Here is an 18655-nt window from a genome sequence, read left to right as displayed (position 1 = left end):
TCATTCATTAATGTGCAATAAAAAATATTCAAACAATAAAGCAACAACAATTTTAATTAATTCGTAGAATTATGTCGTGTTATATACGCAAAATCAAACAGTAGAACACACACCGTATTAAGGGCATATATGTCGTGTCTTTGGGCAAGAAATAGTTGCTTCAACCCAGTGGTCACTTATGGTTGTCTATAGTAGGGTGTGGTAAGATGATACATTCTATTGTTTCGTTGCAAAAGGTATTCAAAGAATGTTTTTAGAGTGTTATAATCATAGACCCGCGACTCGAACGTTGTTAATTGTTAAAAACACATTATTGAATTTAGGTACTCACGGTATTCATCTTAGCCCACAGTACTATACATCAATTACTCTAAATTATGACAAGGTATAACATTGCACACGATGAATAAAATACTCGGCTTTGCAAATAGTGGTGGAAGTATAACTTGCGGCAAGCCTTATTCCCTTCTTGCCTTCACATTAAAACATAACTGCTCGTCATTCAAGCAACCTTAATCAACTCAGTAGTTTCGACATAGAGCTTTGTTTCGGGTAAGGCAATCTCTTCGGGCAAATTTTTTCCGTGATTTTATAATCGCTACCTTGGACTATGATGAGGAAACATGGCGGGTTGGGAGGGTTTAAGCACAACCATGACTGTGAAAACCGTCTTGCGTTTATGACACAACGTCTTCTATAAGATCTAGGAGATCGGTATCTGTTTCTTAGTGGAGTTTGACGATAACTCATTCTGGATATGGTCGGGTCGAAAGATGTCGCTAGAGACTTTTGTCCATGAAACTTGGCGGGGAGCAATGGAGATATATTGTTGTTTGAAACAAAACTTTGATCTGTACGTTGTGTTCGTCGCGTGTTTATGCGCTTCGATGCTGAGTATTGTCGCTGATGTTGTCCTGTGAAAAAAAAGTTTTGTAAGATTTAAAAAATCACCCACAAAGTTACATACATGGTAACTTTTAAGGGTGTATGAAACAAAACATCCATGTTATAACTACCATTGTAACTCCGCCACACGAGAATTAAATTAGTTCGATTCATTCATTTACGTTAATGTGTCACCCTGCGTCTCAATTTCAACTCATTATTGATTGACTGTAAATATCATTGTCACAAAAAGTAACTAGAGAAAAAACTCCGGTCAGAACAGTTTGCAAGAATCGTAATTCCCCTACTTTGCGGCAAGCTGGCATCATTTATGCTCTACCGTTGCCCTTACTTCGTACGGTATAGATTTTCGTGAAGCTGCTACGCCAGGAATCTGCCGGGTTGTGCGCAATTAGATGATTGGCTTCATGGACAACGCAAGAAACATTAGGCAGATCCTAATCCCACAAGTAATATTTGCACTTGAAAAGACGATCGGTTGATGTCGTTTATTAATTACTCAATTCTCATTTAAATGTTAAAACACATGATATTGAAACTTATTCAACAATTATAGAATATTACGCACAAATATATTTTGCCTCGGGTTCGCTTAATTTTGTAAATCTGAAAATAAATTACAAGGGAATTAACATTATTTGGAACTGGTGGACAGCTTTAGCTCGGAAAATTTAATTATCTACGTTCTAATTTTATTAAATTCTGTTCTTTCAAGCTGCTAATGACGTGCGTGGTTCGCATTCTTTACAACGCGTGGTTACAACCACAAAGTATAAAGATCTATCGATGCTAACATCCACTTCGTCACAAACTAGATTCGTGAAAATATAAAGATTGCACAACTTTCTTAATTTAGAAGTTTTATTGAATTTTCTTCGTTAACTGGTAAATGAACAATTTTAATCTGTTTTAAACTGCTAGGTTGTGGTTTATTAGTGCTAAGATAAAAGTTATATTCTTATAATCAAGTTTCACCCGCAACGTGTTTAACGACTGTCGATTGCCCTCTTTTTGCCTTTTTAATTTGATGTAAAACCAAGTCTTGGAGAATCAAAAATGGCGTTATATAGAATTATATTTAAATAAAAATTTTGATACGATTTTAGGCGAAATACATTTCTCTAAGTAAGCTATTCGTTGAGACTTGTTGGTTTTGTTAATTACGTGGTACTTGACCCTGAATGTTATTTCGTTACGAAAATCGTCCAACTTAATAAGCAGAGGATTAGGGTTAGATTCACAGCTTATTATCTGTTCGATTTATTCTTACTTGGGTATTTCCCACACTTTGGTCTGCTTATTTCAACCGTTCTGTTCTCACTTCTTCCCATGTGACAACTTTTCGGGCGCTTTTCTTTCACGTATCTGAAACAAAACACCCGTATTATAACGACTATCGTGTTCAGCCACGCGAGGATAAATAAGTTACCTTTATATATTTTTACCTTGAACTATCGATAGTTGGCGAGTCTTGTCTTACAAGTTCAGCAGATGCGTTTCCTTCCCCACGAAGTACGTAGATGAAAAGAACTCTGTGACAAGTTTGTTTAAATGCGTTTACTGTGTCGTATTTACGAGTTCGTTATAACACTTATTCACATTACAACATATTGCCAACAAACGATGGGGTAAGATGGAAAACAAAACCCATATTTCCTGATCGTATTTTATAAACAATAAACAACGATATTTTGGAGCCGTTAACCTATTACAAATAGTACGATAAGGGAGATCAATTCTAGTCCCATCTTACCCCACCCTACTATAAATATTGCTATATTTAATATTGCATGTGAAGTCTACTATCACACAATGAACATACACACAAACACAACATAAACTTTTGCGCTGAAAAGTAAAAACGCAAACCTGAAAGTATTAACTTCACGATGACGTATTGAAACATTTCCATTCAGAACAAAATTTTCTCCAGAATATTTAAAAGTGTAAACGAATTCTTTCGTGTTTGTCTCTGGACGATTCTGGTTGAAGACACAATTAAAGCCATAATTTTAAAAACTTAAGTAAATAAGGTTTAGACTGATGTGAATTGATTAACAAATATTCTGATTAAAGTATATATTCATTGTACGAGCTTGCTTATAACCTAAAGGTTACTGGTTCAAGGCTCGTCGCTGCGTTTGTGTGGGCAAGACGTTTAAAGGTAATTGTTCCAAAGCAGTGGTCGTTATGAGTTGTCTAAATTGTCAGCTAAACAAGAAATATATGCACCAACAAAATTACAAACATGGTAACACGTAAGCGCACATATAGGGTGTATAAAACAGAACACCCGCTCTGTTATAACATTTTTTCTCCGCCAGGCGATGAGGCAGAGGACTTAATTCATTGATTTGCCGAAACAGCTAATATACTTACACGAGACGAACTAATAACTGCAGTCTTTCTTCCTCCAAGCCAAGGTAATCTTCCGCCTTGTTGAAGAGGTCCTGTAGAACCACCGAGGTCCCTTGTCTTGCGTTGAAACTTTGGTGTCAGGGAGGGATTCGGAAACCTCTGTGTTAAGACAATTCAACGTTACATTTTTAACATATAGTACGGTGCGGTAAGATGGATACATTTGCACCTAATTTCTATTTTTCCAAGGCGTGTTTTTACAATTGTGTACTGGTACATTGAACGAGAAACAGAGTGAAAGCACGCTCCTTCTCAATATGTGCTGTGATTTAAATGTGTCCTAATGCATTTAACTTATAATGTATAATAGGTTTATAGCCACGGCCTATAAAAGAGATATCTCTAGTAGGCCGTGGTTTAGCAATCAGCACGATTTTATTTGTAACGTTTCATCCTCTATTTTTTGTATAAACCATTCACAGAATACCGAAAGCGTCGGCACGCAAACATAAACTTGACGGTAGGAAATGCAAGAATGTGTGAACAGTTAGACATGTCAGACCATAAAAAATATCTAACTCTTTTTAATATTTTAGGTAACATACATATGACCCTGGTTTACTTTGTGTTAATGAATATATTGACACTCATGCATGAACCATGGCTTGATGTCATACACGGTTGTTTATAAGCAGCACATGTTGAGATATCATCTGACAGCCTTGCATCAGTCTTCGCCAAGCAACGCCGGTACTTTCTACAGATCAAGATATGATGATGCGGTGAAGAGATGGGAAGTTTATCGCGTGACATTTCAAGTGCAACACTACCGTTAGCACCGGCTGTAATCGAACGGATGAATTATTGAAGTTATTATCAAAGACAGAAGCTTCTGGTGTGTGAGTAGTTTTGAGAGGTTTGGTGTCTCGTCGCCCATTTGCGCGAAGAAGATTAATCAGCCGTTCGTCACTTCACGGCGTGGCTAATTAAGTCGCCATTTGCAACGGGCTACACCTGTCAAAGTTGATTTATCTCGAAAAGGAGGGGAGACAAGTATCGAACAACAACGATGAATGTACATGATAAGAAATGAAAGTTTCCGAATTAAATATTCTAATTCTAGTAAACTTTCCCAAAGTCAACATATCACACAAGACGAACTGAACATAATGAGCTAATTTATAACCGGAACCGACACTTTGAACAACGTAGAAGTGTTCTATTATTTATGAGTCACTGGGTCATGAATAAAGTAAATGAAAAGTTCTTTGAAAGACTTGCTTTACTGACAACAACATGTGCTTGAAACATATATCACCAACACATGGTTATGTGCATGACATTGGAAGCTTAGTTATATTATCATTAAAACGAATGTCAAGCTAATATGCCACGAACGTATTGCTGTCTTGTGATATTATAATGAGAATCGAAATATAAAAAATATAAAGACTTAAAAAAATAATAACTTACAAAGTTATACATACGTGGTTACTTGAAGCGGACACAAGGTGCATGAACAAAACACCCGTGTTATAACTGTCGTTGTCCAACCACGCAAGTAGAAAACAATATTCATTCGTTCATTTACAAATATTACTAATGGTTTTCAGGTGTATTTGAATCTCAACATGTCGGCTTATGCGATTCCGCATCTTATATTTGAACAGATGAATTAAAACCACGATCCAATAGATCGACCAATAGATTACGATTTCAAGCGTTTGCATTTGTAAGACGATTGTGTTTCAAGATTGTTTGTAAGAAGCTTTAGACCGAGATTAGATTTTTCAAATTGATTTTATCTAAACATCCGTTCTTGTAATGCTGCAGCTTAGGCATAAGACGACTTGCGGAAAATAAATTGAAATGCGTTTGAAAGGGCATGAAGTAATATTTACAAAGATTGAAACAGTCGAGCTATATAAGTGTGAGTGTTCACCGCATGAAACGGTGTGACGCTAAAACGTCGATAATCTGCTGATTCAAAGAAGCAAAAGATCGATATTACAAGCAGAGAAACAAGCCGACAATTGGCTGCTACTTAAAACATGAACAAGAAAGTAACTTGTTTCCAATCCAGGATAAGCACACACAAGTAACATGCATGCAGTAACTTGGGAGCGGGCACGAGGTGTATGAAACAGAACACCTGGTTTATAAAGATTGTCTTTGCCCCGCCGTGCGAAGATATTTAAGTTACATTTATTCATTCAATTAATGAGGCATTTTCAAATACCTATCATAGCGTGTCTAAAACCCACAAACATGATTTTGAAGTTATTAGTGTCTTATCATTTATTAAAGGAGCAACGAGCACAACTTTAAATCTCATTTATCTTTTATCTGATTCCGTTTAGTCCCAACTGCAGTGACAAGATACAACAAAATTGCAAGAAGAGACTAATTTATGCAATAATTACCGTAATGTGTTGCTTTGGCTAAACTGTCCGCGCAAGTATGTTATTACAATGTCATGAAATTCAAGGGGAAACGCATCAATGGCAGTGGTATGTCTCGCGGGGGTTTTAGTGAGGCCACTCTTCGATCAACTGGCTTTCTCTTGCATGGGCTGCAGTGGCCAGCGTTAATTTTTCATTGTTCTTTGCATTATTCAGAGCGGCGTTCCTTGCTACGCGTGTTCATAGTGTAAGCCACTTAGCTGGGGACAATAAGCGCCCCTGTGTTTACGTCATAATAGGTTCTCGCGCGGTCGGGCGATTAAGCGCAATACTCAAAGCTAAAATAAACCGGAAGAGGTTTAGAATATTTGCAGCTCTATAGAATTTTGAAATTTCCCATTTTTAACGACTGCCTACATTTGTAGAAGTCCTATAGATTCTTTAATGAAAAAAAAACTGGTCGGACTTTTGCTAACTTAAAATTTTGGTTTTCTTTATAACTACATTTTCGGAACAAATTTCTACCCTAAAAGATAAGACATATCTAACAAATTCATAATTTTTTAAAGAACATTTAATTTATAGATTATAAGTTTTATATTTTATTGTTAGTTTAGCAGCCACGCTTTTAATTGAAAGTCATTCTTGAGTAGTTTTTCCCAGTAGTGTGTTTAACCGACCATCGTATTGCTGCTAACTCCCTTCTCGTCGTTGTTATTCTAAATCGGATCTGTCCTACTATATACGAGGAGATAAATAAAATTTATCGTATGTATCTTTATACCAAAAGTATTCAGCCAAGGTAAAGTAACTGTTTTTTTTACAAATGCGTTGATTTTGAATCCATCGTATATTCCGTTCCACCACTAAGATATCACATAAGATTCCAACTTCCCGTAATCTCATTATTTCTTCCCGGGCAAAATCGATTCCAATAGTAAAAAATATGCTCACGAGGTAATGACCCATGGATGGCAATGGTGCATTAAGCAATTATTAGAATTGATTTTTAAAATAATTAAATAAAGAAGAATTAACGCTAGATTAAGTTGTATTCGTTATAGATGCCTTTCTAATGAATGAACAAATCTATCGCGTAAAAGTTTGAAACATTTATATCGATATTGTCTATAAAATATATCCCTTGCTTGCACAATAGGATTGTACATGTCATTTATTTTTATCAACTATTAAGAAATTTACTTTGTTTCGAAGTCTATTTATTTTCTGCATTCTGAAGTCAAGAGATTAGACTATTGAGTATATTTTCAGTAGAGGGGCAAGATGGAACATGTTTTCGTATTTTTTCTCGTCCCATATTGATAAATAAAGAATATTGAACTGAAATTATTGAATTTAAGGGAGTTTCCCGTGTTGACCCACAGGGCCGCAAATATGGCATTGAAAATATTATGCACTAATTTAAGTTTCGCTTATCATAAGTTTTTACCTTAAGGAAATGTGTATATGATAATACTTAAGCATTTTACCTTTAATTTATCTTTTACGAATGAAGTACAACTAATATGACACATTATAAAATATTTATAACATTGTGGTTAAAATGGGATAATGTTAGGATCTAAATCCCGCATTTTCTAAATAACCGTATTAAATTTCGTGAATATGACCCTGATCTGGTGCTCATAGAGTTGAACAATTCTTGTGTAAAATACAGTAAGGATCTGGTGTTACGAAAATATGTAACAGACAAAAACACAAGTTCGTCCAATTAGATTTATTTAAACAAGAGACCTACGATATTTGTCTGTTATGATTTCGTAACACCAGATCCTTACATTTTCTAAACTTAACGACAACGTTCTTTTGGAGTCGTGAGGATGCGGTTATATAATTCTGTAAATTTATTATTTGTTTATTGCCAACAGAATGAAAAAATTAAGACAGAAAAACAGTCAGATTTTATACAGGTGTTCGATCTTTATTTAATGCGTTAAATAATAATCTAAATAATGTCATTATATTTCAATGTGATATAACATGTTTCTGCTAATGTAAAACATAATCAATACAACAACATCTTACAGTCCACTAATAATATAACATGTGTTTGAATTATATCTCTTAATATTCCGCATAAAGTAATGACTATAATGTATGAACAACATCATAGATAAGACGTAATATTGAATTCTTTATCAAAGAAACGGATTTTATCGTGACAGAAAGACATGTAGTACTGAGGGGTAAGACGGGATATCGTTAACACATAATATCCATATTTTTATCGTGCTTTTCTAACAACGTTTGAGGTCGTGAATATGCGGTTATATTATTTTGTTCCTTGTTTACAACCAAACGGGACGAGTAATAGAATGAAACGGTGTCCCATCTTACCTCACTTTACAATAGTATTTACCCGTATGTTCTTGTTTGTATTTTCAAAACGTTCGTTTTCTTTCGGTAAGGTGGCTGCGAGAGTCCCAATAGCTAGCATAGCAGCGCAAACCAACCCTAGGCCCCCACATGTACGAAACATTGTACCTGCTTATCTAATACAACAAGAGCTGCATGGAATTTCATTCAAAGATTAAAAACAAACTAAATCAATTCTTCGGATCGAAACCTAAAATAGATTTCTTTATTTCCTTTTAAATTCAAGGCTATACTGAAATGTCCCAAGCAAACACAAGCACACATGCCATTTTCAGACCGTAAATACAACATAAAAAGCCGTAGAAATCTCCAGCCATTGATTTGTATATACCACTAACAACGTACAGAATACCCTACTAAGCTTTCTCTTATCCACCCCCAACAAAATGTTGATTGCAACTCTCTCTTTTACCATCTGCTTAAAACTCATAAGGTTAACTTTCTTTTTCTGCGGTTTAACAGGCATTTACCAACATTTTGTGAAAAACTTTAAGTTTAGTTTGCATACAACAACATGTTATCACATTTGCTTTCATTTTTAACCAGTCCTTTCTAATTTTCTTCCCTGTCCAGGTATTAGATTATTTTACGGTTGGAAAGGCTGAGCCGTATACGGCTGTCACCAAACTAATTGCGCTCCCTTGCCGAGCAACATCATTATACCCGCGCGTTTTTCTCGCATGCATTGATCGCCTTTATTTTCTTTCTGATTTGAGACCAGATTACCACAGCTTTATCTCCAATAAGCCGGATCGTTCCCTAACACCTGGGATCTAAATTAATGCCGTATAAATGAACGTCTAAATAACTAAAGGCGGACGATTTCAGACTTTAAAACCAATTATATATTAGAGTAGAGGAAGATGAAACACATTTTCTTTTATTTTCTCGTCCCATTTGGTAGAAAACAAAGAACATTACAAAAATAATAAATTCACATCTTCACGGCTCCCATATACCGTTGTAATTGGTTTAAAACACGATCAGAATATTTGGATATTATGTGCTAAAAGTGTCCCAACTTTCCCCACCCTACTATACTTTACAAATACAAAGCTATCTACATAAACCGTATCTTCAACCTTATGCACTGATGCTGCGTCAAAGAATCAATTTAAAGGTTTTTAATTTTAAAACAGCTCGCCAACGCCTCTTGTGGAATATTTGCGATAAGAAATATTTTCCAAACTTTTTAAATCTTTTTCGCTACATAATACTGTGGGGTCAGATGAAAAAAAAGCTTATTTACTGGGGCTATAAATTAACCGGTGTATAAAATATTACCATATATTCCATATATATAACGCGTGTGTAAATCTGCTTAATACGTTTATTTTTGCTTTACGAATTCAAATATTGCCTTAACAACGACATGTAGTTTCTACTCTGCTTCGATATCTTCAAAATCATTCATTTCCATCCTTATATCATTATTTGGCTCATCGTTTAAATGACCTGAAAATTAAAATGGATGAAAGTCATTTTTATCTTCGTGTGACTGGAAAACGACAATGGTCATAACACGTGTGTTCTGTTTCATACACTTATCGAGCCAGCTGCTGGTTTACCAAGTATGGCAACTCGGCATTGCACAATGTTAGTAGCGTCAATCCTTCGAAACATTTCAGAGGCAAGCCGCCCTCTAATTGAGATTTAACCCTGCCACCATGTGGCCGTGTGCGCGACAACACTAAACGGCAATTTACTTCAACCCAGTGGTTTACAATGGTTGAACGAATTGTCTTTGCTCCAACACTCAATAAATAAGATTCGTTTGACAATAATATACAGCCAACAACGAGTTTAACTTACTCATAAATATAATATTTTACCTGCACGGTGATGTCCTGCTTCGTTTTGGGGGATGTTGTATATCCAGCGTCTAATGAAATATAAACGATGCTGTCGGCTTATTTTGTTAATATTATTATTATAACAACTAAATGACTAAATGCAACTTGAAATTAGTTGATTTACGACCAAAATTATAATACGTGCTTACCTTCTACCCCAGTAATATAAACGTCTTCTGTTAAAATAATAAAACGACTCGCTGACGTCAACCAGCAGCATGCAGACGACGAGCAAACACAACAAAGCCTTCGTATTCATCTGAATATACAACATATATGTTACAACAAATAGTTTATAATTCATCAACAGCATAAGCTTACCTTGTACAGTTGGTAGGTTGGTATGTGTTCATTATGCCTCACGTCGTCTCAATTTATATCTTCTGATGACCAGGATACGAAAATAAAGATTTCCTCTTTAGAAGGAAATGTCGCTGCAGGATAAGCATGTGACGCATGCGGAACAATGTTGATGTATATGTAGGTGTATGTGTGTGTGTGTGTGTTGTATATGTGTGGGTATAAAACCGCTGTTACTTTATGTTGATATGAAAAACAAATCTTAGCAGCAGTATAGCTAAATCTAAACATTCAGTATAACGTTTAAAAACAATTACTTGATATTTTGTTTAAATACAAATATTAATTACAAACATTTCATATTATCTTTTAACACGAATGTTTATAATTTTAAAACACTGATCGGAATTCTTGTTCTTACTTTTAAATGGCAATAGTTATAATCATAATATAATACAAGGGGGTAAAATGGGATACAGAAGAAAATATTGCCCAATATATAAAAAAATATAATATATGGTTTAAGGTTGATAAATACTGTATCCTACAAATGTATATGCACTTGTAATAACAGAAAATTGATAATAACTATTGATAAAGGTTGAATTTTTGTCACAAATTGGGTATTACTACACCATTTTTTTCACAAGCTACTTTTTATAAATTATCTCCAAGTGCAAATGACTGAATTTTTAAAATATTGTACATTATCTTGTTATTAAATTAATATATTATAATAAATAACATCTGACAATCTAAGTTATAATTTAATGGATTAAAAACAAAACTTTCAAAGTCTGGCATAAGAACTACAAAACTACAATGTGGGGGAAGATGGCGCAACCAATTGATTTTTTTTATTTTAATGGCATACTCGTAACTTGTCGTATATATATATATATCACTTTATATAACTCAGATATATAAATATACTAAAACAATTTTTTTGTGCCGATTTCACACTTAATTAAGGTCATACTGACCTCTGCCCATCTTGCTTAAAGTTTATTTCTCAGTTTTTCTCACAAAACCAAAACTAATTTTATGAAACAAAATTCAGTACAAAATATTTCAGTCTATTTTAACCACTGGATTGACGATTCAAACTCGCAAACCACAAAAATTGGCAGTTTTAGTATGAATTAGCGAGCATTAAAAACGAACGTCTTATTATTATGTTTTTTCAGCTACTTAACAAATGTTGTAATCGTTCAACACCGAATTTTAATATTTATAATAACAGTGACCGCCTTTGCCACGTACTTTGTTGGAGAGCGAGAATACTTTCAAATAAAACTATTTGTCTGTTTTGTCCGGATTTCGCTGCCGCATGCGGAACTCGGTAATGGGTTTGCATACGACTTCGCAAGCGAATTCGCACGCCGGATACTGTGTACAGCCATCTTAATACGCTTGTTTATCCTCCAATTGGTAACCGTTAAAAAACGTTGTAAAAAGTCCCATTTTACCCCACGTCCCAACTTATCCCCTTAAGTTTAACAAACACAAAGTATGGGTGCTGTTTGTTTATTTATTCAATGCCACAGCAACCTTTAAACGAGTTTTACTCTTGTGGTTCTTCTTGCATTTCGTCATTGTCCATATCTCCATGCGGCTCTTCGTTGAAATTATCTACAAATATTAAATAAATGAAAACAATGCAGTGCTATTGTTGGTTGGATTGCTATTAACCGGGTGTTTAAGAAATATCAAAGCTCTGTTAAAGTCGCGAGGCTACGATTGCCTTTTGTGAATATTCTTTGTTCACCACCAAATGGGACGAGAAAATAGAACGAAGACATTTCCCGTCTTGCCCCACCATACTTTAAAACGTAGGAAATTGATTTTAACTTTATATTTTCGTTTTTTCTTCCTACAATTTTAAATCCCATTAAAGCAACCATAAGATGATAATAATTGCCGATAAATTGTTAAACGACCCACACGTTTACAATTATGATACATACAGCGTATATAGAGTTATTCATATCGAGACATGTTATACTGTGTATATAATCACCTTGTTGTTGTTCTTCGGCACCTTCCTGGTCTCCATAAAAACAACGTCTGTAAAGAAACGGTAGTTTTTAAACGAGTATTCCATACACAGTAGTTAGCGCGCTATTCTCCACTTAAGAGTGAACATTCAAGGCTCGTCGCTGCTGCTACGATTGTAAGTGTATATGTTTTTATGCAAGACACTAAACGGTAATTTGAATTTGTCTTCTGTGTCCTGCTTTGCGAAGATAAACAATTTGAATGAATTCAAATTTTCAAAACGCTCAACCGAATTTAAAATCATCATAAACCAAATACTTGCATACCTTCTGTAGAAACGTCTCCTGCAGTATAGAAAGCGTCTACGGTAGATGAATTTTCTTCTTCTTCGACGGAACGACTCGCTGACGTCAACCAGCAGCATGCAGACGACGAGCAAACACAACAAAGCTTTTGTATTCATCTGAATATACAACATATATGTTACAACAAATAGTTTATAATTCATCAACAGCATAAGCTTACCTTGTACAGTTGGTAGGTTGGTATGTGTTCCCTATGCCTCACGTCGTCTCAATTTATATCTTCTGCCAACTATTGTCTGCAAAATAAAAACAATGAAGGGAATTGCCGACTATTGTCTGAAATGAAAACAATAAAGATAAACCTTCTTCCTCTTCCCCAGACCCCCGAAATTGAAACTTTATATTTTCCTGTCTAGAAGGAAGTATGATTGTCTAAGCATAGCAAATATAGCAAACTTAGTCGTGTGGGCGCTTTTCAATTCAATGCTATATATCTGCAGCTATTTCATTGCAGCACAAACACAGTTATTGCACAGCTTTTTAATACATAGTCGTTTGAAATAAGATGGTACCTGTTTTTATTCTCTTTTTTACATTAGATAAACAAAAAATACTTTTCGATTTGCACGCCTGTATCCCCACTACCGTACGTTTTCTGGCTTCCCGCTTCGTACCCGAAAGTCATGGGTTCAAGGCTCATCGCAGCTACATTTGTAAGCGTGTGTACTCTTGTGCGAAACACTTAACTGCAATTATTTTAACCCAGTAGTTCCTTATGGGTTGTCAAAATTGTCAGCCATACTAAAAATAATCACAAACAAAGTTGGTATACAGTAGGGTGGGGGAAGATGGGACACCTTTAGCACATAATATCTAAATATCCTGATCGTGTTTTAAACAATTAACAGCGGTATATGGAAGTCGTAAGGATGCGGTTTAATGATTATTTAAATGTTCTTTGTTTACCATCAAATGTGACCAGAAAATAGAATGACAAGGTGTCCTATCTTCCCCCACCCTACTGTATAACTGTTCGTGTATTAAAGGTAGTATGACGTAGTTGCACAGAATGACCGATCGTTATTCCATTCCCAGTACAAACCATATGACGTAATTAGCACAACAATGTTGTAGCTTAACCCAACATTATGTCATTGCTGTAACCTTATATGCGTGTCAGCCCAAAACCAGCAATTCTTTGCTTATTCTTAAGGTTTATATTAGGGTGGGATAAGATGGGACAGGTTTTCATTCTCCTCTCGTAACATCCGGCTGTTAAGTAAGAACATTCAAAAAATTATTTACTGCAGTTCCGCGTCGATGAAAATTGTTGTTTATTGCTCAATACGCGATCAGGAAATATTAAAGTTGGGGCTAACGGTATCTTTTCCCGCGGTATTTGTATGTCCATACAACAATATTTGTTATTCTTCAGGTATGCAAACATCTTCTCAACGAGTTCTTTTTAGTTTTCAACTTTTTATATTGCATGGAAACTTCTTTTCGCAACGATCTATCCGTGTATGTGTACACGAATGGATTTACTGCCGAGTTACAAATACCAAGGAAGAACATGTAAGATCCTGCCAAGAGTTGCAATTGACAGCTTGAGCCACAGAAAGCCTGAAATGTATTGTAAGAAATGTGTGTATATGACACTTTACGGCTGTTGCTTCAACTTAGGGGTCCTTAATAGATTCTCTAAACTGTCAACCATATATTAAAAATCAAATGGGCACGAGGTGTATTAAACAGAACACCTGTGTTATAACGACTGCCACGCAAGGATAAATAGCATCATTACTCGTAAACGATTGCGGGCCAAGTTGGCTGACCACTGTGTTAGTATTGGTACCAGAGAAACAATGTAATTATGTTTGAATTACCTGCATGCACGATACGATTAAAAATGGTCCCCACAACACAACATAGGAACTAATCATTAAAGCTATTGTTTGCAAAGCCCGTATGTCCGCCATACTATTTCTTCGAACAACATTGTGACTTTTCGAATATTTGCGAACCTGAAACATTTAGGGTGCATTATAGAGGTGCAGGTTTTTTCGGTTTTAAAAAGATTCGATTCAAAGATTGGACCATGATTAAAAAAACAAAACCTTTTCGCAAGAAAGTAACTCAGTCTAATACAGTAGGCTAAACTGAGGAGGAGGGGACACTTAAGCACATATTCCCCCATATTTTAAGCAGTTTTATTAGTTAATAACAGTTTGGACGGGTGATTTATGCAGTAAACGTCCCATATTACCCAATGTTCCACTTTCCCCACTCTACTATAAGCGTCGTTCTAATATATGGCAACGTTACCTGGGAGAAAAACGATTGTGTATGCTGTGTATGCGATGGTGAGGTGCCGCTTGTGGAAGAAACCGTATCAGAACATGGTAGGATAAAACCAGTAGATACAACGTCGTATTGCGCAGCCATGTTTGCGTGTAACTCATTCACACTGCTGGTGGAAATCACAGAAACCGTTGTCCCGGGAATTTCAATATAACTAGATTCATGTATTGATGGATTTGCAACAGATGTTGAAGTTCTTGTGCAAATGTTGTTGTTTCTTCGAGTAAATGCGGGAGATTCTGTTTTCCTATTTGTTGTTACGGTGAAACTGTCCATTACTTTCCTATGTTTTTTCGAAACTGAAAATAAAATATGTTTATTAAACATGGATTTTCTGGTAAGTTTCAATAAAAACATAACACTGTCCACACATGTCATCCAATTTTTATTTCAAATGTTTCAGTTTAAAAACTGAAACTCTAGCGATGCCAAAGTTAAAATCACTCGTCGCTTTTCGATCGGATTTAAACGTCTCTATTTTAATAATAAATTCGATTTTTTGTTTGTTTGTATGTAACTTTCAAAATGCAGATGGGAATTAAATGTGTTTGTTTATATTCAATAATTCATTACCTTGATATAATTTAAAGTACATGTACAGAACAAGTGAAACTTGTGGTACAAATGTTCCAATGCAAAGGAATGCCACGTATGTAGGATCCACTATGTATAAAAACGAACACACACTTCCATTTTTCAAATATTCTTGTTCCGATATATTCCAACCCATGAGAGGAGAATAACCAACAATGCAGGCGGTTATCCAAATGGTCATCACGATCACAAGAGCCTGTATAATGGAAAAACTGTGCATATAAATGAATTTAGTAGAGTGGGGTAATACGGGACAAGATTTTTATTCCCTTTTCGTGTCTCATTTTGTTTCAAACAGAGAATATTTAGAGAAACATACAACTGTATCATCGCAACTGTAAAATGTCGTTGATAATATTATTGTCATAATACGATTAGGAGTTCGAAATATCGTGTGCTATCGGTATCCCATAATACCCCACAGTATACTACTGTACAACCTGGACATTAAACATGTATTGATGTATTCCGTTTCATTAAAAGCGTTAAAGGTGGGCAGGATATACTTGGTAGTAAAATATATGAGTCGATTAAACACACATACAAGGGTAAATATGACTTGGTCGGTCAACATATGCTGTAAGTAGAAACAGATGAATGACTGCGATATTTCATTCTTGCGTGACGAGTCAGCAACAGTCGGTGTAACGTGGGTGTTTTTAATCCTATATATTAGTCTAAAAAGATGTTTTGGCTGACAAATATACAAAACATAAGGGATCACTGGGTTGGGGCAATTGCCGTTCAGTGTTTTGCTCAATGACACAGCTACCCACAAATGGTAGTAGTGACGAGCCTAGAACCGTAACCTCTGGGTTCGAAGCCATCCAAGGCGTGTTAACAGTATATTGTGAAAACAAACTCACTCTTTTCCAATTTAAGTATATGTCGTATTTGAGTGGGTGCATGATCATAAGATATCGATTGATGCAAATAGTTGTCATGGACGCTACAGACCACACACATGGCATCGTACAGTTGGTTATTAGGATAAGACACTTGTTGTACGAAGTTCCAATTGAAAATGAACGACCACCCTGAACGTCTAGAGATATCATTGCTGCAACACCAATCTAAAATAAATAGATCTTTGTTGATCGTACCGGCACCATATAGCACAGTGACTGGCGTGTATGGCTTCTATAATCAAGGCGTTCTATATAGGTTTGTCGCTGCTACCATTTTTACTACCGTGTGTGTTCTTGTACAAGACACATAACGACAACTGTTCCAACTCAGTAGTCACTAAAGGATTGTCTAAACTGTTAAATATAAAGTAAACAATAACCCACAAAGTTGCGATAAACCGTAAGCGGGTACTATGTGTATACAGAACACACCCATGTAACGACTGTTGTTGCCCCGCCGTGCGAGGATAACAACTATTCTGCATAACTTTTCCTTTAGATCGTTTTAAAGATAAACTAATATGTCTCAGAAGTGACAAAACTAGAGGATAGAACAAGAAACTTTAATATAATATCAATTGATATGTTATAAGCAAACAAAAATATATTTAAAAAGATTCCACTCACCATAATATCAGCCACTGATAAATTAAAATTGAAAATACAACTAATCTTCAGTCTTCTACTGTTGGTGTGTGCGGAACTTCGGTGTAAAATCTTACATACGCTCACCATAACTATCGAGTTAGTTAATACTATCAGGGCGACTAAAATCATCAGCAATAAGCCAAGAATGTGATCATTAATGTCTGGTAGGCGGGTTCTTTTGCAGTCGCAGAAGTCGTTTTGAATGAAATCGAACTGTATAATGCTTGCATCGTCCTTGTATGCAGATGTGGTTTGTACGACGCAAGGACAATGAGTTGTGACATCAACAGGATATCCAGTGAAAGTTTCATCTTCGTTTTTTGGGATGATTGACAGCTGTCTATCATATGATTTCATGAGCTTCTTTTGATCATGAAACTTTATCTCAATCATATTAGTTTTACTGTCTATCTTTACGCAGACTTTTTTCAAATTAAAATCTAAGTGCTGTTGAATTGAATTGTGTATTACATTGTATCGTTTGAAGTAACGATCACTCAGTTTACCGAGTCACTTATTTTACTTGTGTTTTATATGTAGGCGTGTTTTTATGACTGTCGGTTTACCTTCACTTTCCGTCTTTTCGCTTTTCTAAACTTTAGTAGCTATAGTTGGTTTACATGGGTATTGCTGTAGTTCTGTCTTGTATTAGCGTTGGACAAGGCAAACAAACCAACCCCATCAACTCGTAAACTATAGCCGGATATAGCAGTATTTTGAAGGCCGTTGTTACCAATACATAACATAACATTTACCACGTTCATACAAAACGTCACTTATAAGAATTATTGATTAGGAAAACACATGATGGCCGTATTAATTGCCATCGCTTCTCGTTATGAATAAATAAAGCTTACAATTCCTTTTATTTTCACTTTGGTAAATATTGACAAACAGAATATTAATAATTTCTCAAGGTTTAGTCGTCCATATGCCAATCATAAAATGGGAATTTAAATTAACACAGTTTTATTTGTATACAATATATAAAGATGGTCCATGTTTTCAATTTATGTTGCTCCATTTAAATATTTACATAATTATACAACCATATCTTTGTCAATTGTTAAAAACACAACTGAAACAAACACGGTATCATTGACAAAAGTATCCCATCTTACCCCTCGGTACTTTTACGCATAACTATGCGGTAGGGGACAGCATAGCTAAACGCCATTTTCTTACCGCAAAAGAAAATATATAAAATATCTAATTCACAGGGCATTTAAATTTACAGCCATTTAAAGCAACAAGAAAATAACGCAATTGGTAACTTTTGGATCAAGTGACACACTTGCAAAACAGTCAATCAATTTAACTTATTTATCCTCGCTTGGAGGGACAACGATATATTCTTATAACACGGGTGTTATGTTTCATTCACTTCGTGCCCGATTACGAGTTACCACATATGACTTTACATATGTAAAGTCTAAAATAAATATTGTTTACGTGTATAATAAAACGGTGAAATGGGCGCTACTCATGTATGTGCTACAAGCATATATATATATATATATATATATGAGTTATGTGTTACTTTTAATTACATGCTATTAGATCAAGGCAGTGTGCTTTTAGGAGTGAATGAATTTATTTAACGCCTTGCGCTACATTGTAATCGG

General features: G+C 35.3%; 2 protein-coding genes and 1 long non-coding RNA gene across 3 annotated transcripts; all 3 read right to left on the bottom strand.

Annotated features, from left to right (window-relative positions):
* Positions 1-36: 36 nt before the first annotated feature.
* On the bottom strand, positions 37-8832 carry LOC108950221. Its single transcript, XM_026838154.1, has 6 exons — positions 8047-8832; positions 3286-3423; positions 2776-2888; positions 2352-2438; positions 2177-2271; positions 37-914 (listed from the first exon to the last, which is right to left on the bottom strand). Exons 1-6 carry the CDS (start codon positions 8164-8166, stop codon positions 517-519), a joined length of 951 nt encoding a protein of 316 aa, XP_026693955.1. The 5' UTR covers positions 8167-8832; the 3' UTR covers positions 37-516.
* Positions 8833-11727: 2895 nt separating this feature from the next.
* Positions 11728-12833, bottom strand: LOC100175434. Its single transcript, XR_182183.4, has 4 exons — positions 12740-12833; positions 12541-12677; positions 12237-12283; positions 11728-11848 (listed from the first exon to the last, which is right to left on the bottom strand). It is a non-coding gene; the product is annotated as an uncharacterized LOC100175434 (long non-coding RNA).
* A 670-nt stretch (positions 12834-13503) lies between these two features.
* On the bottom strand, positions 13504-17738 carry LOC104266517 (glucose-dependent insulinotropic receptor-like). Its single transcript, XM_026838150.1, has 6 exons — positions 17010-17738; positions 16341-16547; positions 15454-15670; positions 14845-15179; positions 14406-14543; positions 13504-14142 (listed from the first exon to the last, which is right to left on the bottom strand). The coding sequence occupies exons 1-6, from the start codon at positions 17421-17423 to the stop codon at positions 13951-13953; spliced, it is 1503 nt and encodes a 500-aa protein (XP_026693951.1). The 5' UTR covers positions 17424-17738; the 3' UTR covers positions 13504-13950.
* Positions 17739-18655: the final 917 nt, after the last annotated feature.

This window comes from Ciona intestinalis, unplaced genomic scaffold (genome assembly GCF_000224145.3).
Source record: "Ciona intestinalis unplaced genomic scaffold, KH HT000062.2, whole genome shotgun sequence".
Lineage (NCBI taxonomy): Eukaryota > Metazoa > Chordata > Ascidiacea > Phlebobranchia > Cionidae > Ciona > Ciona intestinalis.
This window is presented reverse-complemented; position numbering and strand designations above follow the sequence as displayed.